The 25,988-nt window shown below is 45.1% G+C and overlaps 1 protein-coding gene across 1 annotated transcript; it reads right to left on the bottom strand.

The window, feature by feature from the left end:
- Positions 1–3,143: 3,143 nt before the first annotated feature.
- Positions 3,144–14,168, bottom strand: S100A10 (S100 calcium binding protein A10). Its single transcript, XM_061120801.1, has 3 exons — positions 14,013–14,168; positions 6,920–7,072; positions 3,144–3,554 (listed from the first exon to the last, which is right to left on the bottom strand). Exons 2-3 carry the CDS (start codon positions 7,049–7,051, stop codon positions 3,393–3,395), a joined length of 294 nt encoding a protein of 97 aa, XP_060976784.1. The 5' UTR covers positions 7,052–7,072; positions 14,013–14,168; the 3' UTR covers positions 3,144–3,392.
- Positions 14,169–25,988: the final 11,820 nt, after the last annotated feature.

The following is a 25,988-nucleotide window of genomic DNA, read 5'->3' as shown; positions in this document are numbered from 1 at the left end:
TTGTAGAAAATTTAGGTAATGTAGCAGGGTATAGAGAGGAAAGTTGAAATAACCTCATAAACTTCTTTCTGGAGACAACAATTTCCCTAGCCAGTAACTCCTACCTTGGAAACTAAAACACAGGTGGGTATATTTCCTTTGGTCTTTTTCTGTGAGTGTGTGCTGACACACATATGTTAAAAAGGGAACAATTCCATTATATACCAGTTTTATTGTCTGCTTTACTTTACATAGGCAATTCTCCAACTTATTTAGTATTCTTCAGCCCTGGTTTTCCTGGGTTATATCATATTCCGTATACATCTATACTTATTTAACCAAAACTGTATCGCTGGATGTGGAGGTTATATTGGGGCTTTAACTAAAAAATGCTGCATTATATACCTTTGCATATGAATTTTTTCACTATCTTTGATTACTTTGTTATGAGAAATACTTAAGAATAGAAATATTGGATCCAAGAAAACACATCAGAGGATCCTGGTGCCTACTGCCAACTTTTGCCTCTTTTAGAATATGTATAAATTACATTCTTACCAAAAGTGACCAAGGGTGTCCATCACATCTCACCTTTGCCAATCTTTAACTTTTTGTCTGTTTCATCTGTTTACTTTAACCCAATTATAATCTCCCTGAGCAGGCCATGGTGCTTCTTTGTATCCACCACAGAACATTTTCTGGTGTCCTTCAGGTAGTAGCCCTCATGAGTATTTGCCAAATGACTGAATTTCTATTCACAACTATTCCTCTGTGGTTAAAGAGCCAGAGAAGGTACTGGAACAATCACTTTCAGATTGGTCAAATTGAGAGAGAGGTTTATATACTTGCCCTTGGTCTCCCACTGAGATGAGTAGAAAAGTATTAAATCACAGGTAATTGGCTCATGATCAGGGGCTAAGAGAGACCATGAGGTATTTTTCAGGGTCAGCTCTGCAGCATGTTTGAAACTGGCTTTCTGTACTGCTATCCATTCTTCCCTCACAACTGGGTGTGGAGAGGGGCGGGATCTGCTTTTACAGCTTTGCTGTGTGGCAGAATGAGGGGAATTTTCCAGATAGTTCCTCTTGATGGCTGTTGGCACAGTTGCAGCTTTGCCTCTGGGAGCCATCAGGCTGTGGCTCCGAAAGCCTGGACAGCTGTTTCAGCAGGTCAGATTGTGGGAGCCCTGTGTTTTCGTTGGCATGGAGAGCCATGTAGGATTTCAAACCATGAATAGCCTTAAAATTTTCCCTGGCCTAGCTCCCTACTAAGTGCTTTGAGTAGTGGGGCTAAAGTGAGGAAAACAGTTATTGTCTCTTTTCCCTTCCAGTCCTCTCCTCATCAACACACACCCCAAATATAGTGACCCAGATGATTTCCTGGCACTTTTCTGAATGCCAGAGTTTCTGAGGCCATCTTCTGGGAATAATGCGTTCCTTTAGAGATTTTTTTGAACCTACAAATCCACTGTGAAGAAGAATGATACCTCCTCTCCCAGCCCCAGAGCCCTCTCTGCTGGCATAGTTCTCTTTTTAGGTAAAGAGGCTTAGAGTGTGAAAGCTTGCTATGGATTTGGGGACATCTAAGCCCATAGTATCTCTGTGCTAGTTTCACCTGCCCGTTTGCAAACTGAACGCGTTTTACAATGCCCAGTGAACAGTTGCCCCCAGAGGCAAGTGGTATAAACCAAAAGGGTAAATCCAGGCTGATACACATTCTCATGGAGAGTTTGCTTTCCTGGGAAGGGCCAGTGTGATTCTGTATTCCCTGTAGCTCTCAGAGGTCTTAGAGCAAGTATCTTTAAACTACAGGTTGGAAGACTTCTCTTAGAATTAAGAATTGTCACTGTGGTAGGTGTAGTGGACTAGCAGGCCAACTCCTAGTGTGTAGAGGTTGGAAAATACAAAGCTTTATTTCCCGGACTCCCTTGCAGTTTGGGTTTTGATGGGATTGAGGTTCTGCTAATTAGATCCACTTCTTTTGATACTTGGATGTGGGAACCAAGTCACGTGTGGGAAGAGCCATATGTGGTACTGTGGAGCCATGGTTGTGTGGTTCTGGAGCTGCTAGCTTTAGCAACGGTGTCCCAACTCAGCAGGCAGCTTCCTGAGCTAAGCAGCTCCCTTGGTGGCCCCGATCTATGGCATGGATTCGGGGGAATCACTCCTGGAGTCAATTCCTTAGCTAGCCAACTCCCCCCTTCCATTTAATATTTGTAGTAAACCCCTCTTTGTAAACCTGCTGACATAACTCTGTAGCTGCAAAGCTATCCATTGTCTTATCTTGTTCATTTATTGGCTGAGACAAAATAAAATGTTGGAATTTGATCTTTGACCTTGATTTAATTACAGATATCCTTTCACCAAAGATAGTTTTGGACTATTCTGTTCCCTTTTACATGCATTTCCTGGTGATAGTGGATGACCTTATGTTGAACTTTTCCCCAGAATTATGTTGATTGAACTGTTTAATTGGTACAATTTCATGTGTCAATTCATACCTCATCTTTCCGTAAAGAGTATTATATTATTAATAAGTATAGCTATTTAATAATAGCTATGGAATGCATATCTGCTGAAGCTTGTAACAGACACAGAAAGGACTGGGAGAAACACTTTGCTGTTTATCAAGACATAAGTACTGGTATTTCAATTTCAACAAAACAGCACTACCCTATTATATAAATCATGGTTACGTTAATTCTTGACATCACAATACAATCATGGCATCTCATGACAACTCAAAAAATGTTAATATGATATTGTTCCTGAGGTTTCACACTAGTGTCTGATTTTAATCAGTTGTCTTATGGACATATTTTTACCCTAGTTTGCTGAAACGTTGCTATGAAAAATGGACTAAAGATATTTCAGGCATACAGGGCGCTGGTTGGAAAGGCACTGATTTAACTGGGCAGGACTATGCTCAGAAATTATAAAGTTGGAATATATTCCTGAAGGGTGTTCTTTTAATCCTTGAAGGTTTTGTCCTTCAGCTAGACACAGCTATAGGGCAGGTCAATTTGAGAAGTTAGACTGCAAGCCTGAGTAGAGAATGCTTTCTCATCTTGCAGGTTCTGTGGAAAGAGCTCTTCCTTATGCTAGATGCTCAAGGACATGTAGGAAAAAGCATTTCTGAAGAAGGAATAAGCATTCTGTCTGCAATTCAGAACTAAAAAAGGAATTTGTTTATTGAGAGCAAGAGGATGCAAGCAATATAAAAATCAAAAGCTTATCTGGCTTTAATTGACTTTTCTTTCTCTGCTTCTCAAAATGGAGTTGGATTTTATTTGTACATTTTCTATGGGTCCCATCTGCTCAGAAATCCTTATACAGGGTAAGCTGTGGGGCAGATTCCTTAAGTGACCCTTTATAAGAATTCTTATCAGGGTGGGAGTAATTGCTCAATGTTGCCTACTTCTTCCCCTTCTGCTTCATGTGTACTACAAAATAGTCATTGCATGCAATGGTGAGCCCAGCGATTAGCGAAAAGAAGCTCTGGAAGCCCACTTTGCCATCTCGACACTGGTCCAGGTCCTTCATTATTTTGTCCACGGCCAGAGGGTCTTTTTGATTCTGAAAAAAAAAGAATAGAAGCAAGAACCGTCAGTCAGTGGTTGCAGTGACGAGCTTCTTTGTTCTGCTGACTACTCTATGTATAATCTCCTCATTATTTGAATTCTTGCTTTAGATCACAATGATATTTGGAGGTCTTCTAAATGTACTTCTCTGCTTTGAGAGAGCATTTCAGTAAATTCATATTTATTGCAGACTAGGAAAGGTTTCCATGGCATTCTTTTGTGTAACTCAGGGACTAGAAACAGTCTATTTCTAGAAAGAGGAGATACAGTGCTAGAGAAGGGAGATCCACGACTCTGAATTCTCAGTCCACTTAAAATCTGACCTGCTTTACTCACAGCCCAACTGTTACCACAATTTTTTTTCCTTTTAATTTTTTTTAATTGGAGGATAACTGCTTTTCACTATTTTTTTTTTTTGCTTTTCACTATTGTGTTGGCCTCTGCCACACAAATTATTTGGAAGGTATGGACCATGGAGTTAAGCGTTAGTTGCTTAGTTGTGTTCAACTCTTCCCAACGCCATGGACTGCAGCCCGCCAGGCTTCTCCGTCCATGGAATACTCCAGGCAAGAATACTGGGGTGGGTGGCCATTCTCTTCTCCAGGGGATCTTCCTGACCCAGGTATTGAACCTGGGTCTCCCGCATTGCAAGCAGACTGTTAACCATCTGAGCCATCAGGGAAGTCTGTTACCACAGTTTTAAAATTTATATTCTCTTAACAAATTTTCATTCCTTATAGCATGGTCAAGTCCTTAAAAAAGAAACTCCTATGAAAGACCTCATGAGATTACTTAGGGAGTAAATTTCAGATCTTTGTCCTGTGGATTCTGAAGCAATGCTAATGATACCCTGGGATGGGTTAGATTTAAAGAAAACAGGCAGTTGGTCCTCTCTTGTTGGCACAGCTGAGGCCAACCTAGTGTGACTTAATATCATATTAGCCAGGTGAATAAGTGACTTCACACACCTTGGTGGACCTTCATGTAACAGCTAAGAACTGAGGCTGGACTTGCTGCAGAGTGTCTCTAAAATCACTTCTGTTTTTAATGAGTTGGCCAATCCACGTCATCCTATACTCTTTGCTGGATGTTTTACATTGGATATGTTTCAAAAGTAGTACATGTGATGGAGTCATAAAGCTCCCCACAACTCTCCATGCCTTAGCACAAATGCATGGAACTGGAATGAACAGGTAAGATCCCCTTTGTTTTCCCTTTTCCCTTGCTTTCACGGGTGGCTGGTTTAATCACTCCTTTTCATTGTGTTCATGCTTAGAAGTGGGAAAGTGTAGTTTCTCCTGTAGGGTCCATGCCATCAACCAGAAGTAAATATGGCCATTTACAGGTGTTAAAGGGTTCAGGGGGACTTTCCTGGTGGTCCAGTGGTTAAGACTCTCTGCTTCCAATGCAGGAGGGTGGGTTTGATCCCTATTTAGGGAAGTAAGTTCCCACATGCTGTGTGGTACAACCGGAAAAAAAAGAAAAAAAAAAACCAACCACGTTAAGGGCTCAGGTAAAGCATTTATGAATCCTGTTGACTGCATACTTGAGTAAGGGAACTGACACACACTGTCTCAAGTGTGCTGGATGTTTATATAAACTGTGCTCAGAAAGCCTTTAAGGTAAGCAGCATGCCCTAAGCATACAACTATAACCTGTCTATGCAGCTACCTCCCTCTTGGTGGGTTTCAGTTAATTCTGGCCTCAACCCCAGCTTCCTGGCTGTGGTCACAAGCAGTGCAATTTGGATGACATAAGGGATCAGATTCAGAAACAAAACGCTGTCAACGTAGCCACTGTGGGTGTGCCTGGAATAATGACCCCACGCTTAGAAAAAATTGTACTGCCATGTTCAGAACTGTGTTGAACACTTTATCAAACCACAAAGCCTTTAGGAAGGGTCTTTGTCTCAGGTGATAGTCATCCTGGCTTCTAACTTATGTAACAACACAATTAAGGAGTGTTTAGAAGTAGACTGAGAGCTTCTTTGTGTGATGGGCAGGTTTACAATGAGCACGTTTTGTCCTTGAATTTTATGCTTGCCTAGAAGGATCACAGAAAGTGAAAGTGGTCTCGGAGATGATCATGTCCAGCCTCTCATTTTATAGAGGGCCTGAATTGAGGAACAGAAAGCTGAAGCAACCTTCCCAGTGTTAATTTGGGTCCTGGGCTGGGTTTGTATCACAGAACTGTAAGAAAGCAGAGCAACAGTGTCCTCTAACTCATTCTAGGATAGCACTGTGGTAAGTGCAGCTCTAAGATACAAGTTAAATGATTGCTATCTGTTTATTTGACTGATATTGATAACCCTATAAATCATCATGTACTATAAAACCTTATGTTTACTGGGTCAGGAGTTAGGGGCTTAACTACTGCTGTTTACTATGCAGATGACAAGAGGCAGGACTCTGCCTTTTACCATCTCCTCCCCAGTGGTTCAGATGGTAAAGAATCTGCCTGCAATGCAGGAGTCACAGGTTCAATCCCTGGGTCAGGAAGATCCCTCCAGGGGAAGTTCGTCCCCTGGAGACAGGCATGGCAACCACTCCAGTATTCTTGCCTAAAGAATTCCATGGAGAGAGGAGCCTGGTAGGTTACAGTCCATGAGGTCACAAAGGGTTGGACACAGTTGAGTGACTAACACTTTCACTTTCCCTTCACCCTTTAGAGGCTAATGCAATGTTCCACACCACGTACAGTACTGATCCCTTTAAGTGACTCTGGTTGTAGCAGGCAGAGAAGGGTTTGCATTTCAATCTAGTAGCGCAGGCATAAACTCAAACTGTGCTCCTGTGTTCTCATAGCATCATCAATGTGAAAAGCAGATTTTTCTGGAGCGATGCTTGGTTCTCATTCAGCAGACACTTGACACCATTTGTTTAGAGTAGTGTTGGAAAAAAGTTTGAAAGTCTTTATCTAAAGGGATTTAATTTAAGAAGGGACATAAGTGGATGTGACCAGGACGGGGCACCTCCAATGCCAGGTTTATGAACCTGAAGGCAACAAGGCAACCTGGATGATTACTCTGGTGAAAGACCTTCTTTCCCGCAATTCTGTCTCAATGGACACAGTGACTCCAGATGGAATCTTTCAACATCTCGTATTGTGGTGATTTGTGTTTAGTCTCATTTCATTTCCAAACTGTAAGTTCCTTAAGAGCAGGGGCTCTGTCTTCTTTACTGTCTGTTTCCTCCCATAGTATCTTACAAACAGGAGGCACTCAAGAACGTTTAATAACTAAATGAATGAAAACACCTTTCTAGTAGTGACTTCCACAGGGAAGGGCTAGAAAGAGGAAGGGAAAGGAAACAGGGCCCATAAGCATGACAACTGATTCTTTCTGAGCCTTTCAACACTTACTTCCAAAAATCCAGGGAACTCCTTTTCCATCAGTACTCTCAGGTCTTCCTTTGTTAAGTAACCTTTATCACCAGCAAATTTGTGAAATGTGAACATCATGGTTTCCATAGCGTGTTCCATTTGAGACGGCATTTTGGTGAAGTCTGTTGAAACCTGTTAAAGGATGTAAAGAAACAATCTACATTAACTTTATAAAAATTTTATTCATTTATTTATTTGGTTGTATTGGGTCTCAGTTGCCGCAGGCAGGTTCTAGAGCACACAGGCGCAGTAGCTGTAGACCCACATGGTGTAGTGGCCCCAAGGCTACGTTAAGTGACAGGAATTACCCGTCTTTTGAAAATGACTGGAAGAGCTCATCCATCCAGTCCTTTTCCAATTCACCCCAGGTCTGGGGCCCTCCTCCTGCTGATGGAAACAGGCGCTTCAGGTACTGGTGCTCTGAATGAGGGATTTTATCTAGTTGCCTGCTAAGTTTGCATAATGAAGAATAAAAACTCTGATCATCTGGAAAAGCAAGATCAGTGCTCCTTTGTTTAACTGACAAAGCACCTACGGACAGAACAGATGTTTCACCACTTCTCTTGGTGGCAGTGGCGGGCACTGGTAAATGGGACTCTTCTATGTGGATATGGCTGAATACCAACACCCACAGTCAAGCCTGATTAATAAAAGAACTTCAACCCTCCAAGCTTCACTAGGTAACCTTGTTTGGTCTCATTCTAAGGTTTAGAAATCTGCTTAAAAATGAATTTCATCTTCTGAGCACTTGTGTGTGTGTGTGTGTGTGTGTGTGTGTGTGTGTGTGTGTGTGCATACCACACAGCATGGCTTGTGGGATCTGTGTTCCCCAGCCAGGGATTGAACCCAGGCCACTTCAGTGAAAGTGAGGAACCCTAACCACTGGATCACCAGGGAATTCCTTGTATTCTTTACTAAAGTTCTGAACTTTTTATTGATCGTAACAAAGTCATTTGCATCTTTGGTAGTAACATCAGTTGCCCTACCCAAATACAAGCTACCCAAAGCCTTGAGAAGGAACACGTAACAGTATATACTAATCATTTTGGGGATCTGATATATTTTTGGCATCACTAGACAGAAGAGCTACTCTCACAGTCTGAGGTGCATTGGGAAAGGAAGAGCTTTTCATTGTGAATAGCTTAAAGGAAAGGATTTGTCAGGTCATTATATTCAGGTATAATAATCTGGGGGCATTTGTCTCATCAAGGCCCAATGCCTGGTGCTTAAGAGGAGCCCAGTGAATTTTGCTTAATTGGAAGGCATGCTTCAGCAAAAACAGAGTAGCTTTGGCTTACACCAACTAAAATCAATACTGGATAGGAAATAGATGAAATTGAATTGAGACTAATATACCACTCGGAAAAAAAAAAAAGTCAGGAATTGGTTTAGAGTAGCAGTCCCCAAAGTTTTTGGCACCAGGGACTGGTTTTGTGGAAGACAGTTTTTCCACAGATGGGGAAGGAGGATGGGGGATGATTTCAAGATGATTCAAGAGCATTACATTTATTGTGCATTTTATTTCTAATCTAATGCCATCACTGATATGACAGGAGGTACTGGTCCACAGTCCCAGAAGACAGGGACCCGTGGTTTAGAGCAGTGGTTGAAGGGGAGGCTGGCATCTTCTCCTGAAGAGTCTCAATAGGAACTGGAGACATGCATTCATTCTGGTTCCTGTTGCTGACATATGCATATTCAACACAGATCCCTAAATGCTATCTTTTACTGAGGAGAAGGTGGAGCTGGTGAACACGAGGATTGAGCAATTACACTTTGAGTTGAAAGTTCTACCCCTTAATCCCCAGAAAAGTACAGGAATCAGCATGCCAAAGAATGTGCTACTCTAGAGAATGCTATAAGCCAGAATCTGGCATGATTCATCTGAAAGACTTCTCATGGAGAGAGCAACAAATCCAAGGTCCACTGTGTGATGAATTCCAGAAGACTCACATCCTTTCCCCTCTCTCCTGACACGGCCAGTATCTGGCTTCACATGGCAGGGGCTTAGAGGGAGTCACCCTCGCCTGGATTGGCTCTGCAAGTGCAGCAACATAAGAGATAACTAAGAGAACTGAACTGAGTGAGTCACCTTTGGGAGGAGACTGTGGCATCCCACTTCAGTTCTGAAATATCTCAGGAAAGGAGTCGGCCACCACAGAGGTTTAAAAATACCTGTGCCCAAGCTCTACGGCCAGAGCACTTCACAGTCAATGCCCAAAGATCTCAGAAACTGATCTGGCTGTGGGACACCTCGTTCACTTTCTTCACAGGGCAGAACAGAAGGAAAATGCACTGCAAAGCCAGAGAAGTAAGAAGGGGAATGCAGCATGAAAAGGACCCCTAAGGCAGGAAACAGGCTACTTCAGGAACTTCCAAGAAATACAGGTTGTAAGATAAGGAAGTCCTGGCCACCCTTGAATACCTTCTTCAAAAGAGTGAGACCTGTCTTCCTGAAGTGAGCCCTCAGGTCTCAGGACACTCCAAACCCAGCCAGGGATGGTCTGCGCTTACTATGTACTGTGGGAGCTTTTCTGCCCCCACTGGATCCCCCTCTGCTGTTTACTTAGCACGTGGGCTGTGGCCACAGCAGCCAGCGCAGACTCCGTTTGTTCCCTAGTGCTTGTACTCAGTGGGCAAGTCACGTTCAACTCTTTGCGACCCTGTAGACTATAGTCTGCCAAGCTCTGTGTCCAGGGGATTCTCCAGGCAAGAATCCTGGAGTGGGTTGCCATTTCCTTATCCAGGGGATCTTCCCCACTCAGGGACTGAACCTGTATCTCCTGCATCGGTAGGTGGTTTCTTTACCATCTGAGTCACCTGGGGAGCCCGTTTGTTCGGTAGACCTTCTGCAATGAGAATGCAGAACAGGGGCTACTCGGGAGATCCAAGGTTGTGGAAGCAGAAATAGGTTTGAAAATCAGAGATGACCACCCTCTTCATCAGTAACCAGGGCTCCTGAGGGCACGGGCTGGGGCTAGGAGCAAGTCATTAGGTTTTGAAGGTGAAGCCAGCACACTGATTTTAAAGTAAGATGAAGGAAAAGGGGAAGGTGTGATGAACACTATTCTCTTGGCTAGTGGATGGACCCTCCAGTTCTTCCAGAGTGTGGTGGTTGCCCTACTGAGCCAGACTGCCAGGCCCTCCCATCTTGGGTGTGGCTTACCCGGGCTGGGCAGATGGATTGGTTCCTAAAGCAGCAGTTCAGGAATTTGATCTTTCCATCATTGCCTCTGCCCCGCCGCGTCCTGTTCTCCAGCCACCTGATGAGAGCTCCACCCCCAGGTAGGGGTGGTACTCTAGCTTCTGGCTTGGAAACACTTCTACTGGATGGCCTTAGGCTGAGAGGCAGCGGCATCCTGTTCCCCAGACAACCTACTGCCATTTCATCATTTATCTGCCTCTCCATCCTCGATTTAAGTTCTTATAGGGTAAGGGCCATTATTCTGTTCTGTGTAGAAACCACTAAATACAGTGGTATAGTGTTGCTAACGAGCGAATGAATGAATCAAGCAATTCCCTTGGCTGGAGCTGAGGTGCAGGTGTGATTACCCAGGTCTGGGCTGAAACCCTGGCCACTGGAGCAGAGTGGGAGGTGAGGGCTGGGAAGGGGCTGGAAAGGGGCAGTCAATGAATGAACAGTAGCATACATTCCATAGTGTAGGAGAAAACGGTGTGTCCTGCTAAACAGGTCTGGTCACCCAACACTTTTTCTCTAGTTTTGGCTTATCCCTCTTTATTGCTCTCTCACTGTGAGCTCCACAAGCTCTAACTGCCTCATTTTTGGTCACTCACGTTTTTACTGAAATCATTTTGTTGTGACGTCTGTGTTTCTCCTATACAGGTCTGAGGAGTGGATGCTCACATATGTTTCTTTGTGTAACTGTCTCTTCAGAAAAGAATTCTGGGCTCTACAAATTTAATTACAGTGGTGGGAATTCCATTTTTGCTGTACCTACACTGAACACCTACTTTGCATGACTAGGCTCGTGCAGGCCCCATCTCCACAGCCCCCACCTCCATGGTGCTTGACTTTGGGGAGTTCACCAGCTAAGGTCATAAACTATTTAAAAATATGTCCTGAATTCAAGTTAACTGTGCTCTGTGTCTTTCTCCACTAAACTGTGGGCTCCAGGAGCAGAGTCCTAGAAGCTAGCACCCTGCCCTCAGTCTGCTCAATGAATCAGTAAGAAGGAAATTGACAATAATAGAAATTTTGATCCTTCTGGAAGTAGCAGGGAAGTAGGAGTCCTCCTTAGAAAAGTGTCTGCTCCTAAGCAATATCAAATGTTTGCTCTGGACCCATGCCCAGATCCAGGCCATAATTTCAAAAAGGAGATTTCTAAAGAGCAAGAAGTCTGATCTCTTCTGTTTTATCCATACCCTAGTTTTCTTACAGCCCACCCAGAAAACAATTGGCAGCATGTTAATAAAAACAAACATGTTATCTAAAATGTGTTTTAGGTGTCCTTCTTTTTGACGATTTTAAAAAGAAAAAAAAAAAGGGGGGTGGGGGATGGGATCGGGAATTGAACCCCAAAGGCATTCTTGAATTTAATCCCTAAAGGGAATTCAGAAAAAGTGAGTTGAGGCAATGGATCTAATCCAGGGTTTCTCTCCCACCTTTCACCAAACACAAAATTTTCCCATTAAGAAAATGAGCAGCAAAAGAAGAGTTCCAGATACAATCCAACAGGAAGAACTCTGAAGCCTTCTCTACCCTAACAGAGTACATCCAATTTTCCTTGAAGAGTTGTCAGGTTTATCAGCCAGAACTGGCAAACAATAGCCATTGTGACAACAGCTATTAAATCCATTGTTGGATTAGGTGGTAGTTATTTAATAAAGGGCTAGGAAGTGCTGAAAATTGTTAAAAATAAATTCATTCTTTTTGCTTTTGATGTGAGATTCCTAAATTGTTGAGTCCCAGAAAAATGAGAAGCTTAAGACTCTAAAAAGATCAGCTTTCCTAGCAGGCTGAGTGCTAATCTACACTTTATATCTCTGAAAGGATTCCATTGTTTCCTTCAACTTTAAAAGACTGGACTGGATCAAGGCCATACCAAGTGGGTAGTGCTCTAAAAAAGTCGCAGCGTTAGAGCTGTCCGTGGAAAGCAGAGAGGCACTCAATCTTAGCTCCACCCAGCCCAAGGCCTGACCTCACTGGAGAGTAGCTGCTGGAGAGGTTGGCCAGGTGCCAGACATGGGAGGAAAGGGGGCCATCTGATGTTGTACGCGGGAAAAGCCGGGCAAGAGCATCACCTAGAAATCAGGGTGCTTTATGCCCAGTAGACCATCAAGAAAATCTGAAGAACCAAAATAAGAATCTATAAATGGTGGATTAAGGACCGCAATGAAGAAAGTAGCTTCTGGCTGTCAAGGGAGGAATACATCACTTGGAAGAGATGATTAAATAGAAACTGGACAGGAATCTGTGGGGGCAGGGCTGATGAAGAAATTTCAGATGAGTTATGAACTCATTCCTGCCCTAATGCCTGGCATCACCTTTTGCAATTTGATGAAACACGCCGGAGGCAAAGATCACTGACAGGGTATTTCTGTGGGCCTGGCCTCACCTGAAGGGCAGGATATAAGTCCACTGCTGCAGGTTGAAACTCATGCTGTAGGGGAAAAAGAATCTGCAGCAACTGCAGACCTCTCAATGGGAAGCGCTACCTCCCAAATAAAGCTGAGGCAGCCTGCCAGTGGGCATCCAGGCCAATAACCCTGCAGCTGAAACGCCATGACCCTACCAATCTAACATGTCCTCAACCATAGTTCAGTCAAGAAACCTCTCCTTCAGATGGCCGGCCTGTCTGGGTGTGACTCATTTCCTCTTGGAAAGTGCCCTCTAAAATGGCACAGTTCCCCTTTTCCTTCAGGGAGTGTTCTGTCTGAACCATCTGCAGAGAGAGCCTGGAACCATCCAGGCCACACCCACATGGTCTCACAACTGAGTCACAGGCTTCCACTAGGAGAAGCCGGGAGCCCTTTGTGCTAACCACGCCCTGCAGAAACCTCAAGGGAGGGATGCGGGTGGGCTTAACGTATTCCAGAGTCTGGCCCAGGCCCCGTGGTGCCTGGCACAGGGCTAGCTGCTCTGCTGGCCCCTCCACCCCCGCCCAACAAGGCAGATTCCGGGTTTCAGTTAGGTGGAGACCGCCCGAGGCTGGAGAGCGCGGTATTCAGGTCTGGGGCTTCGCCCCAGACCTCTGCCAGGCTCAAATTGTGTCCAGGTACCAACAGCTCATTGTACTGGGCCAGGTTAATCTGGGGTGTTAGATCCTTCATTAAACTTGCTCTTCCTCTATCTCTGTATAGTTCCACTTGTTTAACTAAAATAGTAAGAAGGGAACCCTTTCACTTCAAAACCCACTTCAGTGGTGGCTGAAGGTGGTGGCTTCCCCCCACCCCCTCAGCAAAACTGTGTTATAAGGAAAAAAAAAATAGGATCTTCTTCCCTCCGTTGGTAGAGAGAAACTTCTCGTCTAGCAGACAAATAACAGGAAGCCCAACCTTGAAGCTTGGAGGAGAGGCACAGAGGGGTGTCCTTTAGGGAAAGAACCCGCCAACCCTCTCCGAGTCTGCACGGACCGTCCAGCTAGAAAGAGGCTACGAACATCTGGACAGAAGTCAGCCTGCAGCCGGAGCCCACAAAGAAACAAGCCGGCCAGGACAGGGGGCCAGAAACAGGGAGTCGGGTAACTGGGGAGACTAGTCAAAAAGCAGGAAGGGGTCTAAAGAAAGATACACCAAAAAGTAGGAGAGAGCAGACCCCGGGGCACCGACACCGAAGTACTAGTAAAGGCCAAGTGCTCCTTCCTCCGGGGGTCTGGGGGGTCGCGCCGGGGAGGGACAGGGGAGGTGCTCGCCCAGCTGGGGTGTGGCCCAGAGCTGGGGGAGAGGACACCCCCACACGCCCAGCAGACGCCCGACCACCACCATCGTCCCACCCCCACACCTGGGATGCCCGGCGAAGACCGCCTGGCCCGCGGGAGCCGCCGATGTGGGGATTTCCCCGGGCGCGGGATGTGGGGCCGGGGACCGCCCGGGACCGGCGGGCAGGACTCACCTTGGCAGGAGGCGCAGCGGGGACGCTCGGCTGGGGACGCGCGGCCAGTGAGCACAGCGCCGCGGGCAGGGCGCCTTAGTACGTGGGGGTGGGGGGGGAGCGGGGGGAGGCAGGAGGAGCCTGGGCGGGTGTCAGGGCCTCGGCTCACCCCACCTCTTCCCCTCCCTCCTCTTCCTGCCCGCCTCCCTCTCCCCCCGCCACACTCACACCCCGGGCGCAGCGCACACACCCTTCTCTCGCTGTGCGGAGTAGCCTCGCTTCAGGCCTCCACCCGCCCCCAGAGAGAACGAGATTGTAAACTCTTCCTACTCAAATGCTCTCGAATATTTTCGTGCCCTTCCTCTCGGGTTTGCTTTTAGCGAGTAAGTGTGGAAATCAAAGAATCCAGTCGCCCTGCGGGTGGGGCGCGCTGGCCCAGAACCGGATTGTAAACTCCTCGTCTGTAAACTACAGGTCTAGGAATTATTTTCTAGATGATATTGTAGGGAGGGGCACCTGGAGTCCTTAAGACCGCAAAGGAGTCAGACTTGGTTTCAGATTAGGCACTAAGAGGTAAATTGGGAAGCGGGGGGGGGGGGGGGGGGCGGTGTTCCAAGGCCTGCGGGGGGTCGCCCCCGCCGCCCGTTCTCGGAGAAGCCGAGTTCACTACCCTCCGCAGTGAAGGGGGTGGTGGTGCTGCTTGGCTTTTATAGCTCCAGGGCATTACAAACCCTTGGTTGAACTGGAAATTGACCCCTCTTAGCGTGCGTGGCTGTTGGTCTAGCGTTCAGTTTCGGCTGTAGTTGACATTATTAAAACCTGTTTAAGAATCTCCTTTTTTCCCTTTTGTTGTCCTGAAATTGGCCTGTTTGGTCCTCTAAGCACTTCAAAAGGAATTTGCAGAAAACCTAAGGGTTTCCTAGCTGGTGTTATCCACTCCCCTCCACCCCCGACATTTATTTTAATTGTGGTTCAGGGTTAAATGCAAACTACTAGCAGCTGTTGGTGGAAAAGGGCCCAGTCCCAAGTCTTGGGTTTTCCTTTGTTCCCAGGGGAGGTCCTGGGAGGAGTGAGTGATCCCTGAGGAATGAGCAGTCTTGGGGAATCCTCCAAATGCCTCCATGTGACTAATCTGAGCTCTTGCCAGGAAAACTCGGATTTCAGTTCTCACTCCACTGAGTTCCTCAACCCTGGTGCTGAACGTGGGGCAGTTCTGCAGTCTTCCCATAGGCTTCCTAAACTCTTCCTAGGCTGTTGGTTACAGTCAAGAGTGGAGAAAATTCTTGATCCCTTTAGTTCCAGGAAAGATGCATCTGGATTTAGAATGGGAACACCTGAGTTCCTATACTATGCACTCCTTGATTCCTTCATTTGATTTGCAGTGTTTAGGAATGCTTAGTGTATGTACTAGGGCCTGGGGATTCGGAAATCAAAGAATCAGTCTGTCCCTCAACTTCAAGCCTTGTTGGAAGATAGATTAGCAAACAAAATCCACTGAGCTCAGTGAATGGTAGAGGATGCTATCAGACACTATGAGCATTAAGGAGGCGCCTCCAAGTCTCCATGGAATGATCACAGAATAATGTTTTAAAGATTAAATTTAAATATTTAAATATAATATTTTAAAGATAATATTTACCATGACTTTTAAATTTGATTGTAAAAAAGGTGCATTCTTCTTGTAGAAGGTTTGGAAAATATACCAATGTATAAGGAGAAAAATAAAATCACTTGTAAATGCATGGACCAAAGATAAACATTTTTATGTATTTCCTTTTCTTTTTTTTTTCATATTTATGTGGTTGCATTGAGTCTTTGTTGGGCCCAGTAGTAGCCGTATGACATGTGGGATCCTTCTGGACCAGGGTTCAAACCCACGTCCCCTTCATTGGCAGGCAGATTCTCAACCACTGGACCACCGGGGAAGTCTTGGGTAGTAGTTATGTAGTGAAGGGCTGCTGCTGCTAAGTCACTTCAGTTGTGTCCGACTCTGTGTGACCCCATAGACGGCAGCCCACCAGGCTCCTCCATCCCTGGGATTCTCCAGGCAAGAACACTGGAGGGGGTTGCCATTTCCTTCTCTAGTGCATGAAAGTGAAAGTGAAAGTGAAAGTGAAAGTGAAGCTGCTCAGTGGTGTCTGATTCTTAGTGACCCCATGGACTGCAGCCTACCAGGCTCCTCCGCCCATGGGACTTTCCAAGCAAGAGTACTGGAGTGGGGTGCTATTGCCTTCTCCAAGTGAAGGGCTAGGAAGTGCTAAAATTTGTTTAAAAAATAAGCAAATTCATTCTTTTTGCATTTGATATTGAATTCCTAAATTGTGACCACATTGATTATAAAATTATGTATTCTATTTTTGCTCCGTAACTTATCTTTACTATTTATGTCTTCAAGAGCATGATTGTTCATTTACTCATTCCTTTTTTTTTTTTCACTCAATGAGTTACTGCAGTTGACTATATCTGAGAGTTCTTCATCCTCAGATTCAACCAACCATGGATCAAAAATATCCACAGAAGTAATTTCAGAAATGTCCAAACAGCAAACTTGAATTTGCAACAATTTGCATAGCATTTACATAGTCTTTACAATTATTTGCATTCTGTTAGGTATTAAAATGAACTTATAAAACAGAAAGATACAGACTTACAAAACGAACTTATGGTTGGGGGCAAGGAAGGTATAGTTATGGAGTTTGGGATGGTCATGTACACACTGCTGTGTTTAAAATGGATAACCAACAAGGACCTACTGTATAGCACAGGGAACTCTGCACATTATGTGGCAGCCTGGATAGGAGGGGAGTTTGGTGGGGGGAGAATGTATATGATGACTGAGTCCCTTCCCTGTTCATCTGAAATTACCACAACATTGTTAATCACCTATACCCCAATACAAAATAAAAAGTTCAAAGAAAAAAAAAAAAAAGAAAATCCAGAGGTGATTTAAAGTACACCAAAGGTGTGTAGGTTATATGTGATACTATATCATATTATATAAGGGACTTGAGCATCCGTGGATTTTGGTATGTGGGGAAGTTTCTGGAACCAGTACCTACAAGGACACCAAGAAACCACTGTATTCAGTTACACTGTAGCTCCTTTACTCTCTTCTCTGGCCTGCCAGCCAGACTCTCCGGGCTCCCAGGACTTAGTGGCTACAGCTTCACAAGACAGATGGAACTTGGGTTTCCAAAGCACTGTGCTAAATGCTGAAAGTATAGTGGTAAAAATGGTTGCAGGATGGACGTCCCTGGTGGTCTAGTGGGAAAAAATCCACCTGCCAATGCAGGGGACATGGATTAGGTCCCTGGTCTAGGAAGACTCCACATGCCACGGAGCAACTAAGCCTGTGTGCCACAACTACTGATCCTGCATGCCCTAGAGCCTGTGCTCCGCAACAAGCGAAGGCACCTCAATGGGAAGCCCACAGAGAGCAACAAGAGTAAGCCCATGTGCAGCAATGAAGACCCAATGCAGCCAAAAGTAAATAAAGCATTTAAAAAATGGTTTCACACTGGTTAGACACTATCTCTGCCCTCCTGTGACTTTTTTTTTTTTTTTAACTCTAGATACTGGTAGATCCATAAAGCTCTAAGTACCTGCCATACCCTTTATTTCTCTCTAGGAGAGGTGGTCACAGGCAGTTCTTTCTCCAGAAGGTGGTTATCCTTTATAAACCACAGGTTAACAGAGCCAGCTTTTTCCCGAGTGACAGCTGATCAGACCAGGGACTAGTGCTTGAGGCAGAGCTGCCCACCAAGGATGGTAGGGTGGTAGAGGGTGGGGGGGAGATGTGGGGAGAGGAGCAGACTGAATGGCCACCAGAAGAATGGGAGCAGATTGGAGACAACGTGGTTCCTAGAACAAAGAGGAGGTGGTATTCATGTTCTCCATCAGGCCCATCGCACATTCCAGCGTAGGAAATACTGGGAGCAGGGGATGTTGTTCTACTAATGAGGCAATATTGGGTATTTTCCCCAGTTCTCCATGTCACATAGCAACGAAACCCACTTCCCAGTGGTTCTCAACTCCTGCGTCTGTGGTTGCAGCAAAGAGGGCATGGTGTCCACCAGAAATGTGTTCTTCCCGTCACAGTGTAGAGGTGTTGCTGAGAAGAGGCTGCTGAGCCAGAGATTATATTCTTAGCACCTCTTGCTCTTCATGTGACTCAGTGACTAGTCATCAGCAGAATGGGGCTGGAAGTGATGGGTGTCACCTGCAGGCCAAAGGGGTTAAGAGATGACTTTCCATGTTCTTTTTCTTCATCTTCTGAATTCCGAAATTCTAGGGGTAGAGGAGCCACAGCTGGGAGGAGCCTGAGTCCCTGAGTCACTGAGTGGAGGAAAACCACCAGCTAACCAGGAACATTTTCATCTGACTAGTTTTGTGGGTGAGAAAGAGCCTCATAATTTGGGTATGTATTTGTTACAACAGGACAGGGTGGCATTTTTTTGAACACTGGTATTTTGGCAGCATACTCAAAAGATTAAGTGGCATGTATAGTAATCACACTATTACACTGGTCACTTTTCAGCATCATGGTGGCACTGTTTAAGTAGACCCTTTTAGTGCCCTGATCAGGCTCAGATACTCACGAGACAAGTTCTGGCAAGTCTGGCAAATGCATAGTTTCTTTGTTTCTTCATATGCATCAAGTTGCACCTGGCACCACACAGAAACTATGGGCAGCAAAGGTCAACATTCTGTCTGCTCAAACATGGTATTAATGGTTTGAATGATAGTTGTAACAAAACGAAACTTTATTCATCAATTATGGAGCCCTAGGAAGGAGTCACACCAGTCCTCTACAGCAGTTCATTTGAGAACTATCAGTTTACAGTTACCTGGTCAAGACTTTTTGCTAGCAACCCCCAAAACAAACAAAACAATAGGAACTTTCCTGGTGGTCCAGTGGATAAGACTCTGCACTTCCAGTGCTGTTTGATCCCTGGTCAGGGAACTAAGATCCCACATGCTGAGCAACTGGGAAAAAAAATAAAATAAAATAAAACAACAGACCTCTGCCTTCCTCCCACCTCCGCTGTGTGGCTTTACTAAAGTGAAAGTGAAAGTCATTCAGTCGTGTCCAACTCTTTATAGTCCATGGAATTCTCCAGGCCAGAATACTGGTGTGGGTAGCCTTTTTCTTCTCCAGGGAGTCTTCCCAACCCAGGAATTGAACCCAGGTCTCTCACATTGCAAGCGGATTCTTTATCAGCTGAGCCACAAGGGAAGCCCAAGAATACAGGAGTGGGTAGCCTATCCCTTCTCCAGCAGATTTTCCTGACCCAGGAATCAAACTGGGGTCTCCTGCATTGCAGGCAGATTCTTTACCAGCTGAGCTATGAGGGAAGCCCGTGGCTTTACTAGTATACCCTAAATAGGGGAATATAATTTATTAAACATTTCCCATATTTTTTGACATTTAGGTTGTTAGCAGTGTTATCCTGTCATAAGTAATAATTAAATATAAAAGGTCTGCTTTTGAATAAATAGCTTTGCCCACACGTTTATTTTCTTAGGAAAGATTCCTATCAGACTCTGTCCTTTTTCTTTGTTTACATGGATCTTAAAGGACAAGTAGGGTCTAGCCACATTCTGTGGGGGCAGATAGGAGGGAGAAGCATATGCCAGGGCATGGCGTTGTGAGGTATCCTGTTTGTTCCAGGAACTGCCCCTGCATGGGGAGAATGCAAAGTCCCTGAGGGCCTTGGAGGGGGGTGAGTCCCAAGAGGAGATGCATTTCTGGGGTCACCTGGTTTGCTTACTTGTTATTGAACCAGACTTGGATCTGTTTGCCCATGAGTAGTAAAGTCAATCTGCTGATCCCAGGTTGTAGCAGAGAAAAGTGCAGCCAGCATTTATTGAAAGGTTTCAAACAAGGAATTCAGGGCAGCTAATCCTCAAAAAACCTGAACTCTACCATGGGTTTCAGGGAAGCATTTTTTTTTTTTAAATTTTACTTTTAGTTGGAGTATAATTGCTTTACGACGTGTTGGTTTTTTGCTATACAACAACGTGAATTGGCTATGTGTGTACATATATTCCCTCCCTCTTGAGCCTCCCTCCCACCTTCCCCCATCCACCCCTCTAGGTCATCAGAGAGCATCAAGTTGAGCTCCCTGTGCTGTAGAGCGGTCAGGGAAGCAGGTTTAAAGACACGGTGAGGGCGGGGAATCACAGGCCGTGTGATCGGCTCGTGCACAATTCTTTGCTTGTTTGACGGTGAGGTAAGGTGAGGTCACAGGGATTAACATTATCAGTCCTGGGTTCCAGTAGGTCTGGGGGCTACAGTGCTCATGGTCATCAAGCAGCTAATGCCTTTCGTTGTGGTGGGGTGGAGGGGAGGGAGTGGGTTTCAGTATCTGTAAAACAGCTCAGGAAATGTGCATCAGATACTGTTATCAAGATACTTCAGAGAGGAACTAAAGATTCTGTGAGTGTCATATGGCTGACTTACTGTTTAACTTCTTATCAGTTCTCCTGCCCCAACCACTGCTTTTGCCAGTATGTATTCATGTCCTTTCAATCCTCAATTCTTGAACCAGGCTTTTGTGACTCAGGGGAGGCCTGGGAGACTACAGCTATTCTACAAACATGAGGCAGGCAGAGGACATGGGGGCGGGAAGGGGGTCTGTCCCAGGAAAGCCCTATAGGGTCCTGCTTGGTTATTGCTAAAGAATTTGGAGCTCGTTTCTAAAGGTAACACGGAGCCACCAAAGAATGGCTTACCAGTTGCGTGGCTCTGGGGAAGTCATCTCACCTCTGGGGAATAACCTGAGTCTCCTAACAGTTAAAAATAGGGACAGACACTCATCTTCTGGGGTGATGACAAAGAATGAAGGCATCTGTTTGGCCCTGGCTTTCAGCAGTTTTCAGACAGCAGATCAGCTTCTTTGTGATCCCTCCCGGCAGAGAAGCTTTAAGGAGGCCAAGCAGGGCTGTTCTGTGGCCCGAGGTCTCTCCTGTGGGATCTGTGGGCAAACATCTTTGAGACTTCCTTCTGGGACACTGGAAGGACTCCACCAAGGCTGTGCTTCCTGTCCTAACATATCTCTTGGAGCAGCAGAAGCTGAAGTTCTGTACTATTATTGTTTTTGTAAATTTATTTATTTGACAGGTACACACTACTTTATTTACTATTTTTGGTTGAGCTGGGTCTCGGTTGCTGCATGTGGGCTTTTTCTCTAGTTGTGGACACCAGGGGCTACTCTCTAGTTGCAGAGCACGGGCTTCTCATTGTGGTGGCTTCTCTTGTGGCAGTGCACGGGCTCTAGGTGCATGAACTTCAGTAGTTGCAGCATTAGGGGCTCATTATTTGTGGCTCGTGGGACCTGGAGCATGCAGGCTTCAGTAGTTGTGGTGTGCAGGCTCAGTAGTTGCAGCTCTTGGGCTCTAGAGCATGGGCTCAGTACTTGTGCCACATGGGCTCAGTTGTGCTGAGGCATGTGGGATCTTCCCAGACCAGGGATTGAACCTGTGTTCCCTGCATTGGCAAGTAGATTCTTATTCACTGCCCCAACTAAGGGAGTCCCTTATTATTATTATTTTTAAAATAATTTTATTTATTTATTTTTGTCTGTGCTGGGTCTTCACTGCTGCATGGGCTTTTCTCTAGTTGTGGAGAGCAGGGGCTACTCTTTGTTGCAGAGTGAGGGCTTCTCATTTCGGTGGTTTCTCTTGTTGGAGAGCATAGGCTTTAGGGCACGTGGGCTTCAGTAGTTGGGGTTCCCAGGCTCTAGAGCACAGGCTCAATAGTTGTGACATTCGTGCTTAGTTGCTCTGCTGCATGTAGGATTTTCCAGGACCAGGGATTGAACCCATGTCCCCTGCATTGGCAGTTGGATTCTTATCTACTGCCCCACCAGGGAAGGACATTATTATTATTATTTTTAACACAAGAGAACTCTTAGCTTGGGGTTGGAAACCATCTGCTTTCTTCTATAGGTTAACTGCAAATTCTAATGATTATAATTTGTTAAATACTTATAAAGCACCTATTAATATCTCGAATGTTCCTGACTGGAGACATGTCAGGAACAAGACAGACAAATTTCTGCCCTCAAGGGCCTTTCATTCTAGTGGGAAAGGCAAATAAAATACAGGTAAAATGAAACTAATATAAAATTTTGGTAAGTTGTGAGGTGAAATTGAAACTGAATGACTGAACTGACTAACTGAATGAGTGTCTTGTTGGGAAAAACAAGGGGCTTAGTGAGAGAATAATTGAAGTAGAAAGTCGGGGAAGACTTCACTGAAGGAGGGACATTTGAACTCAGAAGAAAAGGACCGACAGTTGCAAATAGGGGAGGGACCAGGAGGAAGCTTTCTGGGTGGAGAAAAAGCATATCTAAAGGCTGGAACGTGGGGAGGAGTTTGGTCTGAGATGGGAATTGAAATCTGCTAGTGTGCCTGCAGCAAGAGGAGCATGGGGGAGGGGAATTGGACATTGAGAGAGTCAGTTTGGCTACATAACATAGGGGTTAAGAACACAGGCTTGGGCAGTGAATCATATTTTCTCTGCTGCTCATTAGCTTTGTGATCTTGAACATGTCAGCAACCTTTCCAAATCTCAGTTCTCTCATCTGGAAAATAGACTCAAAAGAAATTCCAGCCTCCTAGGAATATTGTGACTATAAATGAGTAAATACTTAGCAGAGTGCCTGGCACATCGTAAGTGCCGCACTCCTGTTAACTATAATTATTATTAAACGGAGGATGGGTTAGAACCAGACAGACTTGTGTTGAAATCTGGCTGTGCTGCATGATTGCTTTGGGCTGAGGGCAAGTAAGTCTCCATGCTTTCTGTTTCCTCACCCATGAAGTAGACTCCAAATTCCTTCCCTGAAGCGTGGATTAATATGATACGAATTGATTTGTGTGCAGCCATCCTGAAGGTAGGAGCCAACCTCTCAAGATCTTTTAATTATTTTAAATTATTTTCCTGAATATATCCAGTCTCTTTATTTTTTCATATATACATAAAATTTATTATAACTTATTAGCACAAGCTCTGAAGAGAATGACTATCTCAGTTCAGTTCAGTAGCTCAGTCATGTCTGACTCTTTGCGACTCCATGGACTGCAGCACTCCAGGCGTCCCTGTCCATCACCAGCTCCTGAAGCTTGCTCAAACTCATATACATCGAGTTGGTGATACCATCCAACCATCTCATCCTCTGTCTGCCCCTTTTCCTCCTGCCTTCAATCTTTCCCAGCAACAAGGTCTTTTCCAATGAGTCAGTTCTTTGCATCAGGTAGTCAAAGTATTGGAGTTTGAGCTTCAGCATCAGAGTTTCAGCTTCAGCATCAGTCCTTCCAATGAATATTCAGGACCGATTTCCTTTAGCATTGACTGGTTTGATCTCCTTGCAGTCCAATGACTACCTAACAACCTACAAAAGGAACTTCCCACACTAGAAAGTCCAGGGCCAGAGGATGATGAAATGACTCAGAAATGATGGTCTTTTGTGATGGAAGAATGAGAGAATCATAAGGCAGTGTAAGAAGTGAGGTTATGGAAGAGTTTAAAAGGAAGCCCTGGAGATTCCAGATCTACATGTCTCTGAATGCAGGACCCCTTGAAACTTTCTTCAAATACAGGTCTGCTGAGCTCCTCAGCAGGATATTATTCATGTATGGTATCACACTAGAAACCCTGGAAGGCAGGGTAATTTCATAAGCAACATCAATTCTTCTATAAGTACAAAACCTGAAATGCACCAGGATGGTTGACAAGCAGGAGCCAGTTGGCTGTAGCACTGTTGTCTCTGAGCTGATCAAGGTGATGGTTTTCAGAGGACTTGCCCTCCAGCAAAGAGGTCTTTCCTCCTAAAGGAAATCAGTTCTGAGTATTCATTGGAAGGACTGATGCTGAAGCTGAAACTCCAATACTTTGGCCACCTGATGCAAAGAACTGACTTATTGGAAAAGACCTTGATGCTGGGAAAGATTGAAGGCAGGAGGAGAAGGAGATGGTTGGATGGCATCACCGACTCGATAGACATGAGTTTGAGCAAGCTCCAGGAGTTGGTGATGGACAGGAAAGCCTGGCATACTGCAGTCATTGGGGTTGCAAAGAATTGGACATGACTGAGTGAACAGAACTGAATGAATGCCCTCTAGCAGGAGTGGCCTGATGTTAGGTAAATTAAAAAGATAGTCTTGTTCAGGCTTCAGAGACAAAGCAAAGCAGTCCTCTGACCTTGCTTCAGGCCAACCATACCCTGGGCTTAACAACATTGAAAAGTGAAAGTCCCTCAGTCCTGACTGGCTTTTTGTGACCGCCATGAACTGTAGCCCACCAGGCTCTTCTGTCCTTGGAATTTTCCAGGCAAGATTGGAGTGGGCTGCCATTTCCTTCACTAGAGATCCAACCAGGTCTCCTGCCTCGGAGGCAGATTCTTTACAGTCTGAGCCACCAGGGAAGACCAGATAAGATAAAGATAGGGGACCGAGACTGTTGAACCCTTGGAGGCGGTCTGGCCAACCATGCCGTGGACTTAACAGCATTCCAAGTTTTACACGACAAAACAAACAGCATTAATATGAATCCAGAGCTGCAATTTGCTCACAGGTTGATGATGATATCAGTCTGTGTCCTGGCATTATAAGTGGGAACCCTGAACTCCAATCTTTGAAGTCCTACCTACAGAGTGGACAAGCTGCCGGGACCTTCATCTAATCGGGACTCCAGATGTGCTGTCAGGGGACTTCCCAGCACTGTTTAAGTCTGGATGTTGGTTAAAACCCAATTTGGTGATGTATCCTGTGCTGTTTCTATTTCTCTTTTCTTTTAGTATATTGAAAGTAAGCTAGATAATTCTCTAGTAAATATTGATATTATTTATTTGTATATAGTAAGTGGCTTATTTTGTTAACAGATCCTGAGACCTGAGTGAAAACTTGAACCTGAGACCAAAGTGAAAAGTTTCTGCAAAACATCTGACTGTACACTCAGCTTGGGTCAAGCTGAAGTCCAGGATGTTTTAAATCACTCAAAACAAAGACCTTAATAAAACCTTAATAAAAATAAGTCACACGCTTGTGGGTCTGCCTGTGTTATGTACTGGGGCAGCCAGTAGAAAAAAACCTGGGAATTATAGCCTTTCTCTTCCATCTTCTAATCATTAGGGGCTTTGATTTTCCAGATCTCTTCAAAGGAAGAAGAAAATAGGATGCTATACTTTGAGTTAAGTAACCAGGCCAGAACATACCACCAGGTTGTCTGGATCCCAAGAATGCTTGGAGTTGGGGGAGAATTCTGCAAGGTGGACTGAAGTCTGCCAGTCTCACGTGCAGTTACTTTTTCTTTATTGAGACTTGTGAGGAAGTGGTGTTCCAGACGGAGGTTCTGGGGGCGCTATGGAAGGGAAAGTTATTTAGGCACCAGATACTCTCTGCTCATAGATGATACTGAAACGTGACTTGGGGGGTCACACAGAAGTGTGACTCTGTGGGGCCCCCTGGTGACACAAACCCCTTGTGAGAAGCTGGCTACTTGGTATGAACTGACGCCTCAACAATATTAGTGGGCAAGGAGCTCTGGGCTTTCCAGGCAATCCTCTTTCGGGGCTGGAAGCAGCTAGGGGAAGCTGCTGTGAGGCCCTGGGGAGATCCGAGCTTGTGGAGATTGTACTTGGAGAGGGTGTGTCCTTGCTTCCTAGCCGATGCTGTGGGACCCTCTGGTGGTTGAACAGTGAGTAGCTCTGCAGTGGGTTTGCTTTCTCCCGAATGGCCCTGGCAGGATAAGGACCAGGAAGCCGTGTCTAGAAACCCAAGGATTGCAGATGGTGCTGGGAAACATATGGAGCTGGCTTGAGGTGGAGGCTGTGATTTAGATGGGGACTCTGCCCCAGTCTCTCAAGCCTTTGATAGCATTTCTCAAGGCTTGAAAAGTGGGAACAGTAAAGCTCTGTGTCCATGATGCAAACAAACGAACAACAACAACAAAAAACAACATAAAAATAGAGATATTAGGTTGAACTAGTGTTT

The sequence above is a fragment of the Dama dama genome, chromosome 20, assembly GCF_033118175.1.
Source record: "Dama dama isolate Ldn47 chromosome 20, ASM3311817v1, whole genome shotgun sequence".
Classification (NCBI taxonomy): Eukaryota; Metazoa; Chordata; class Mammalia; order Artiodactyla; family Cervidae; genus Dama; species Dama dama.
Note: the sequence above shows the minus strand (reverse complement) of the source record. Positions and strands in the feature narration are given on the sequence as shown.

What these genes read in the sequence shown, in the direction of transcription:
- S100A10 (XM_061120801.1), bottom strand. Translation starts at nt 7,051, where the DNA reads ATGCCGTCTCAAATGGAACACGCTATGGAAACCATGATGTTCACATTT. An exon ending in AGTTCCCTGGATTTTTGGAA is followed by an intron (nt 3,555 to 6,919) that starts GTAAGTGTTGAA and finishes TTTTTTTTTCAG; the next exon opens with AATCAAAAAGACCCTCTGGC.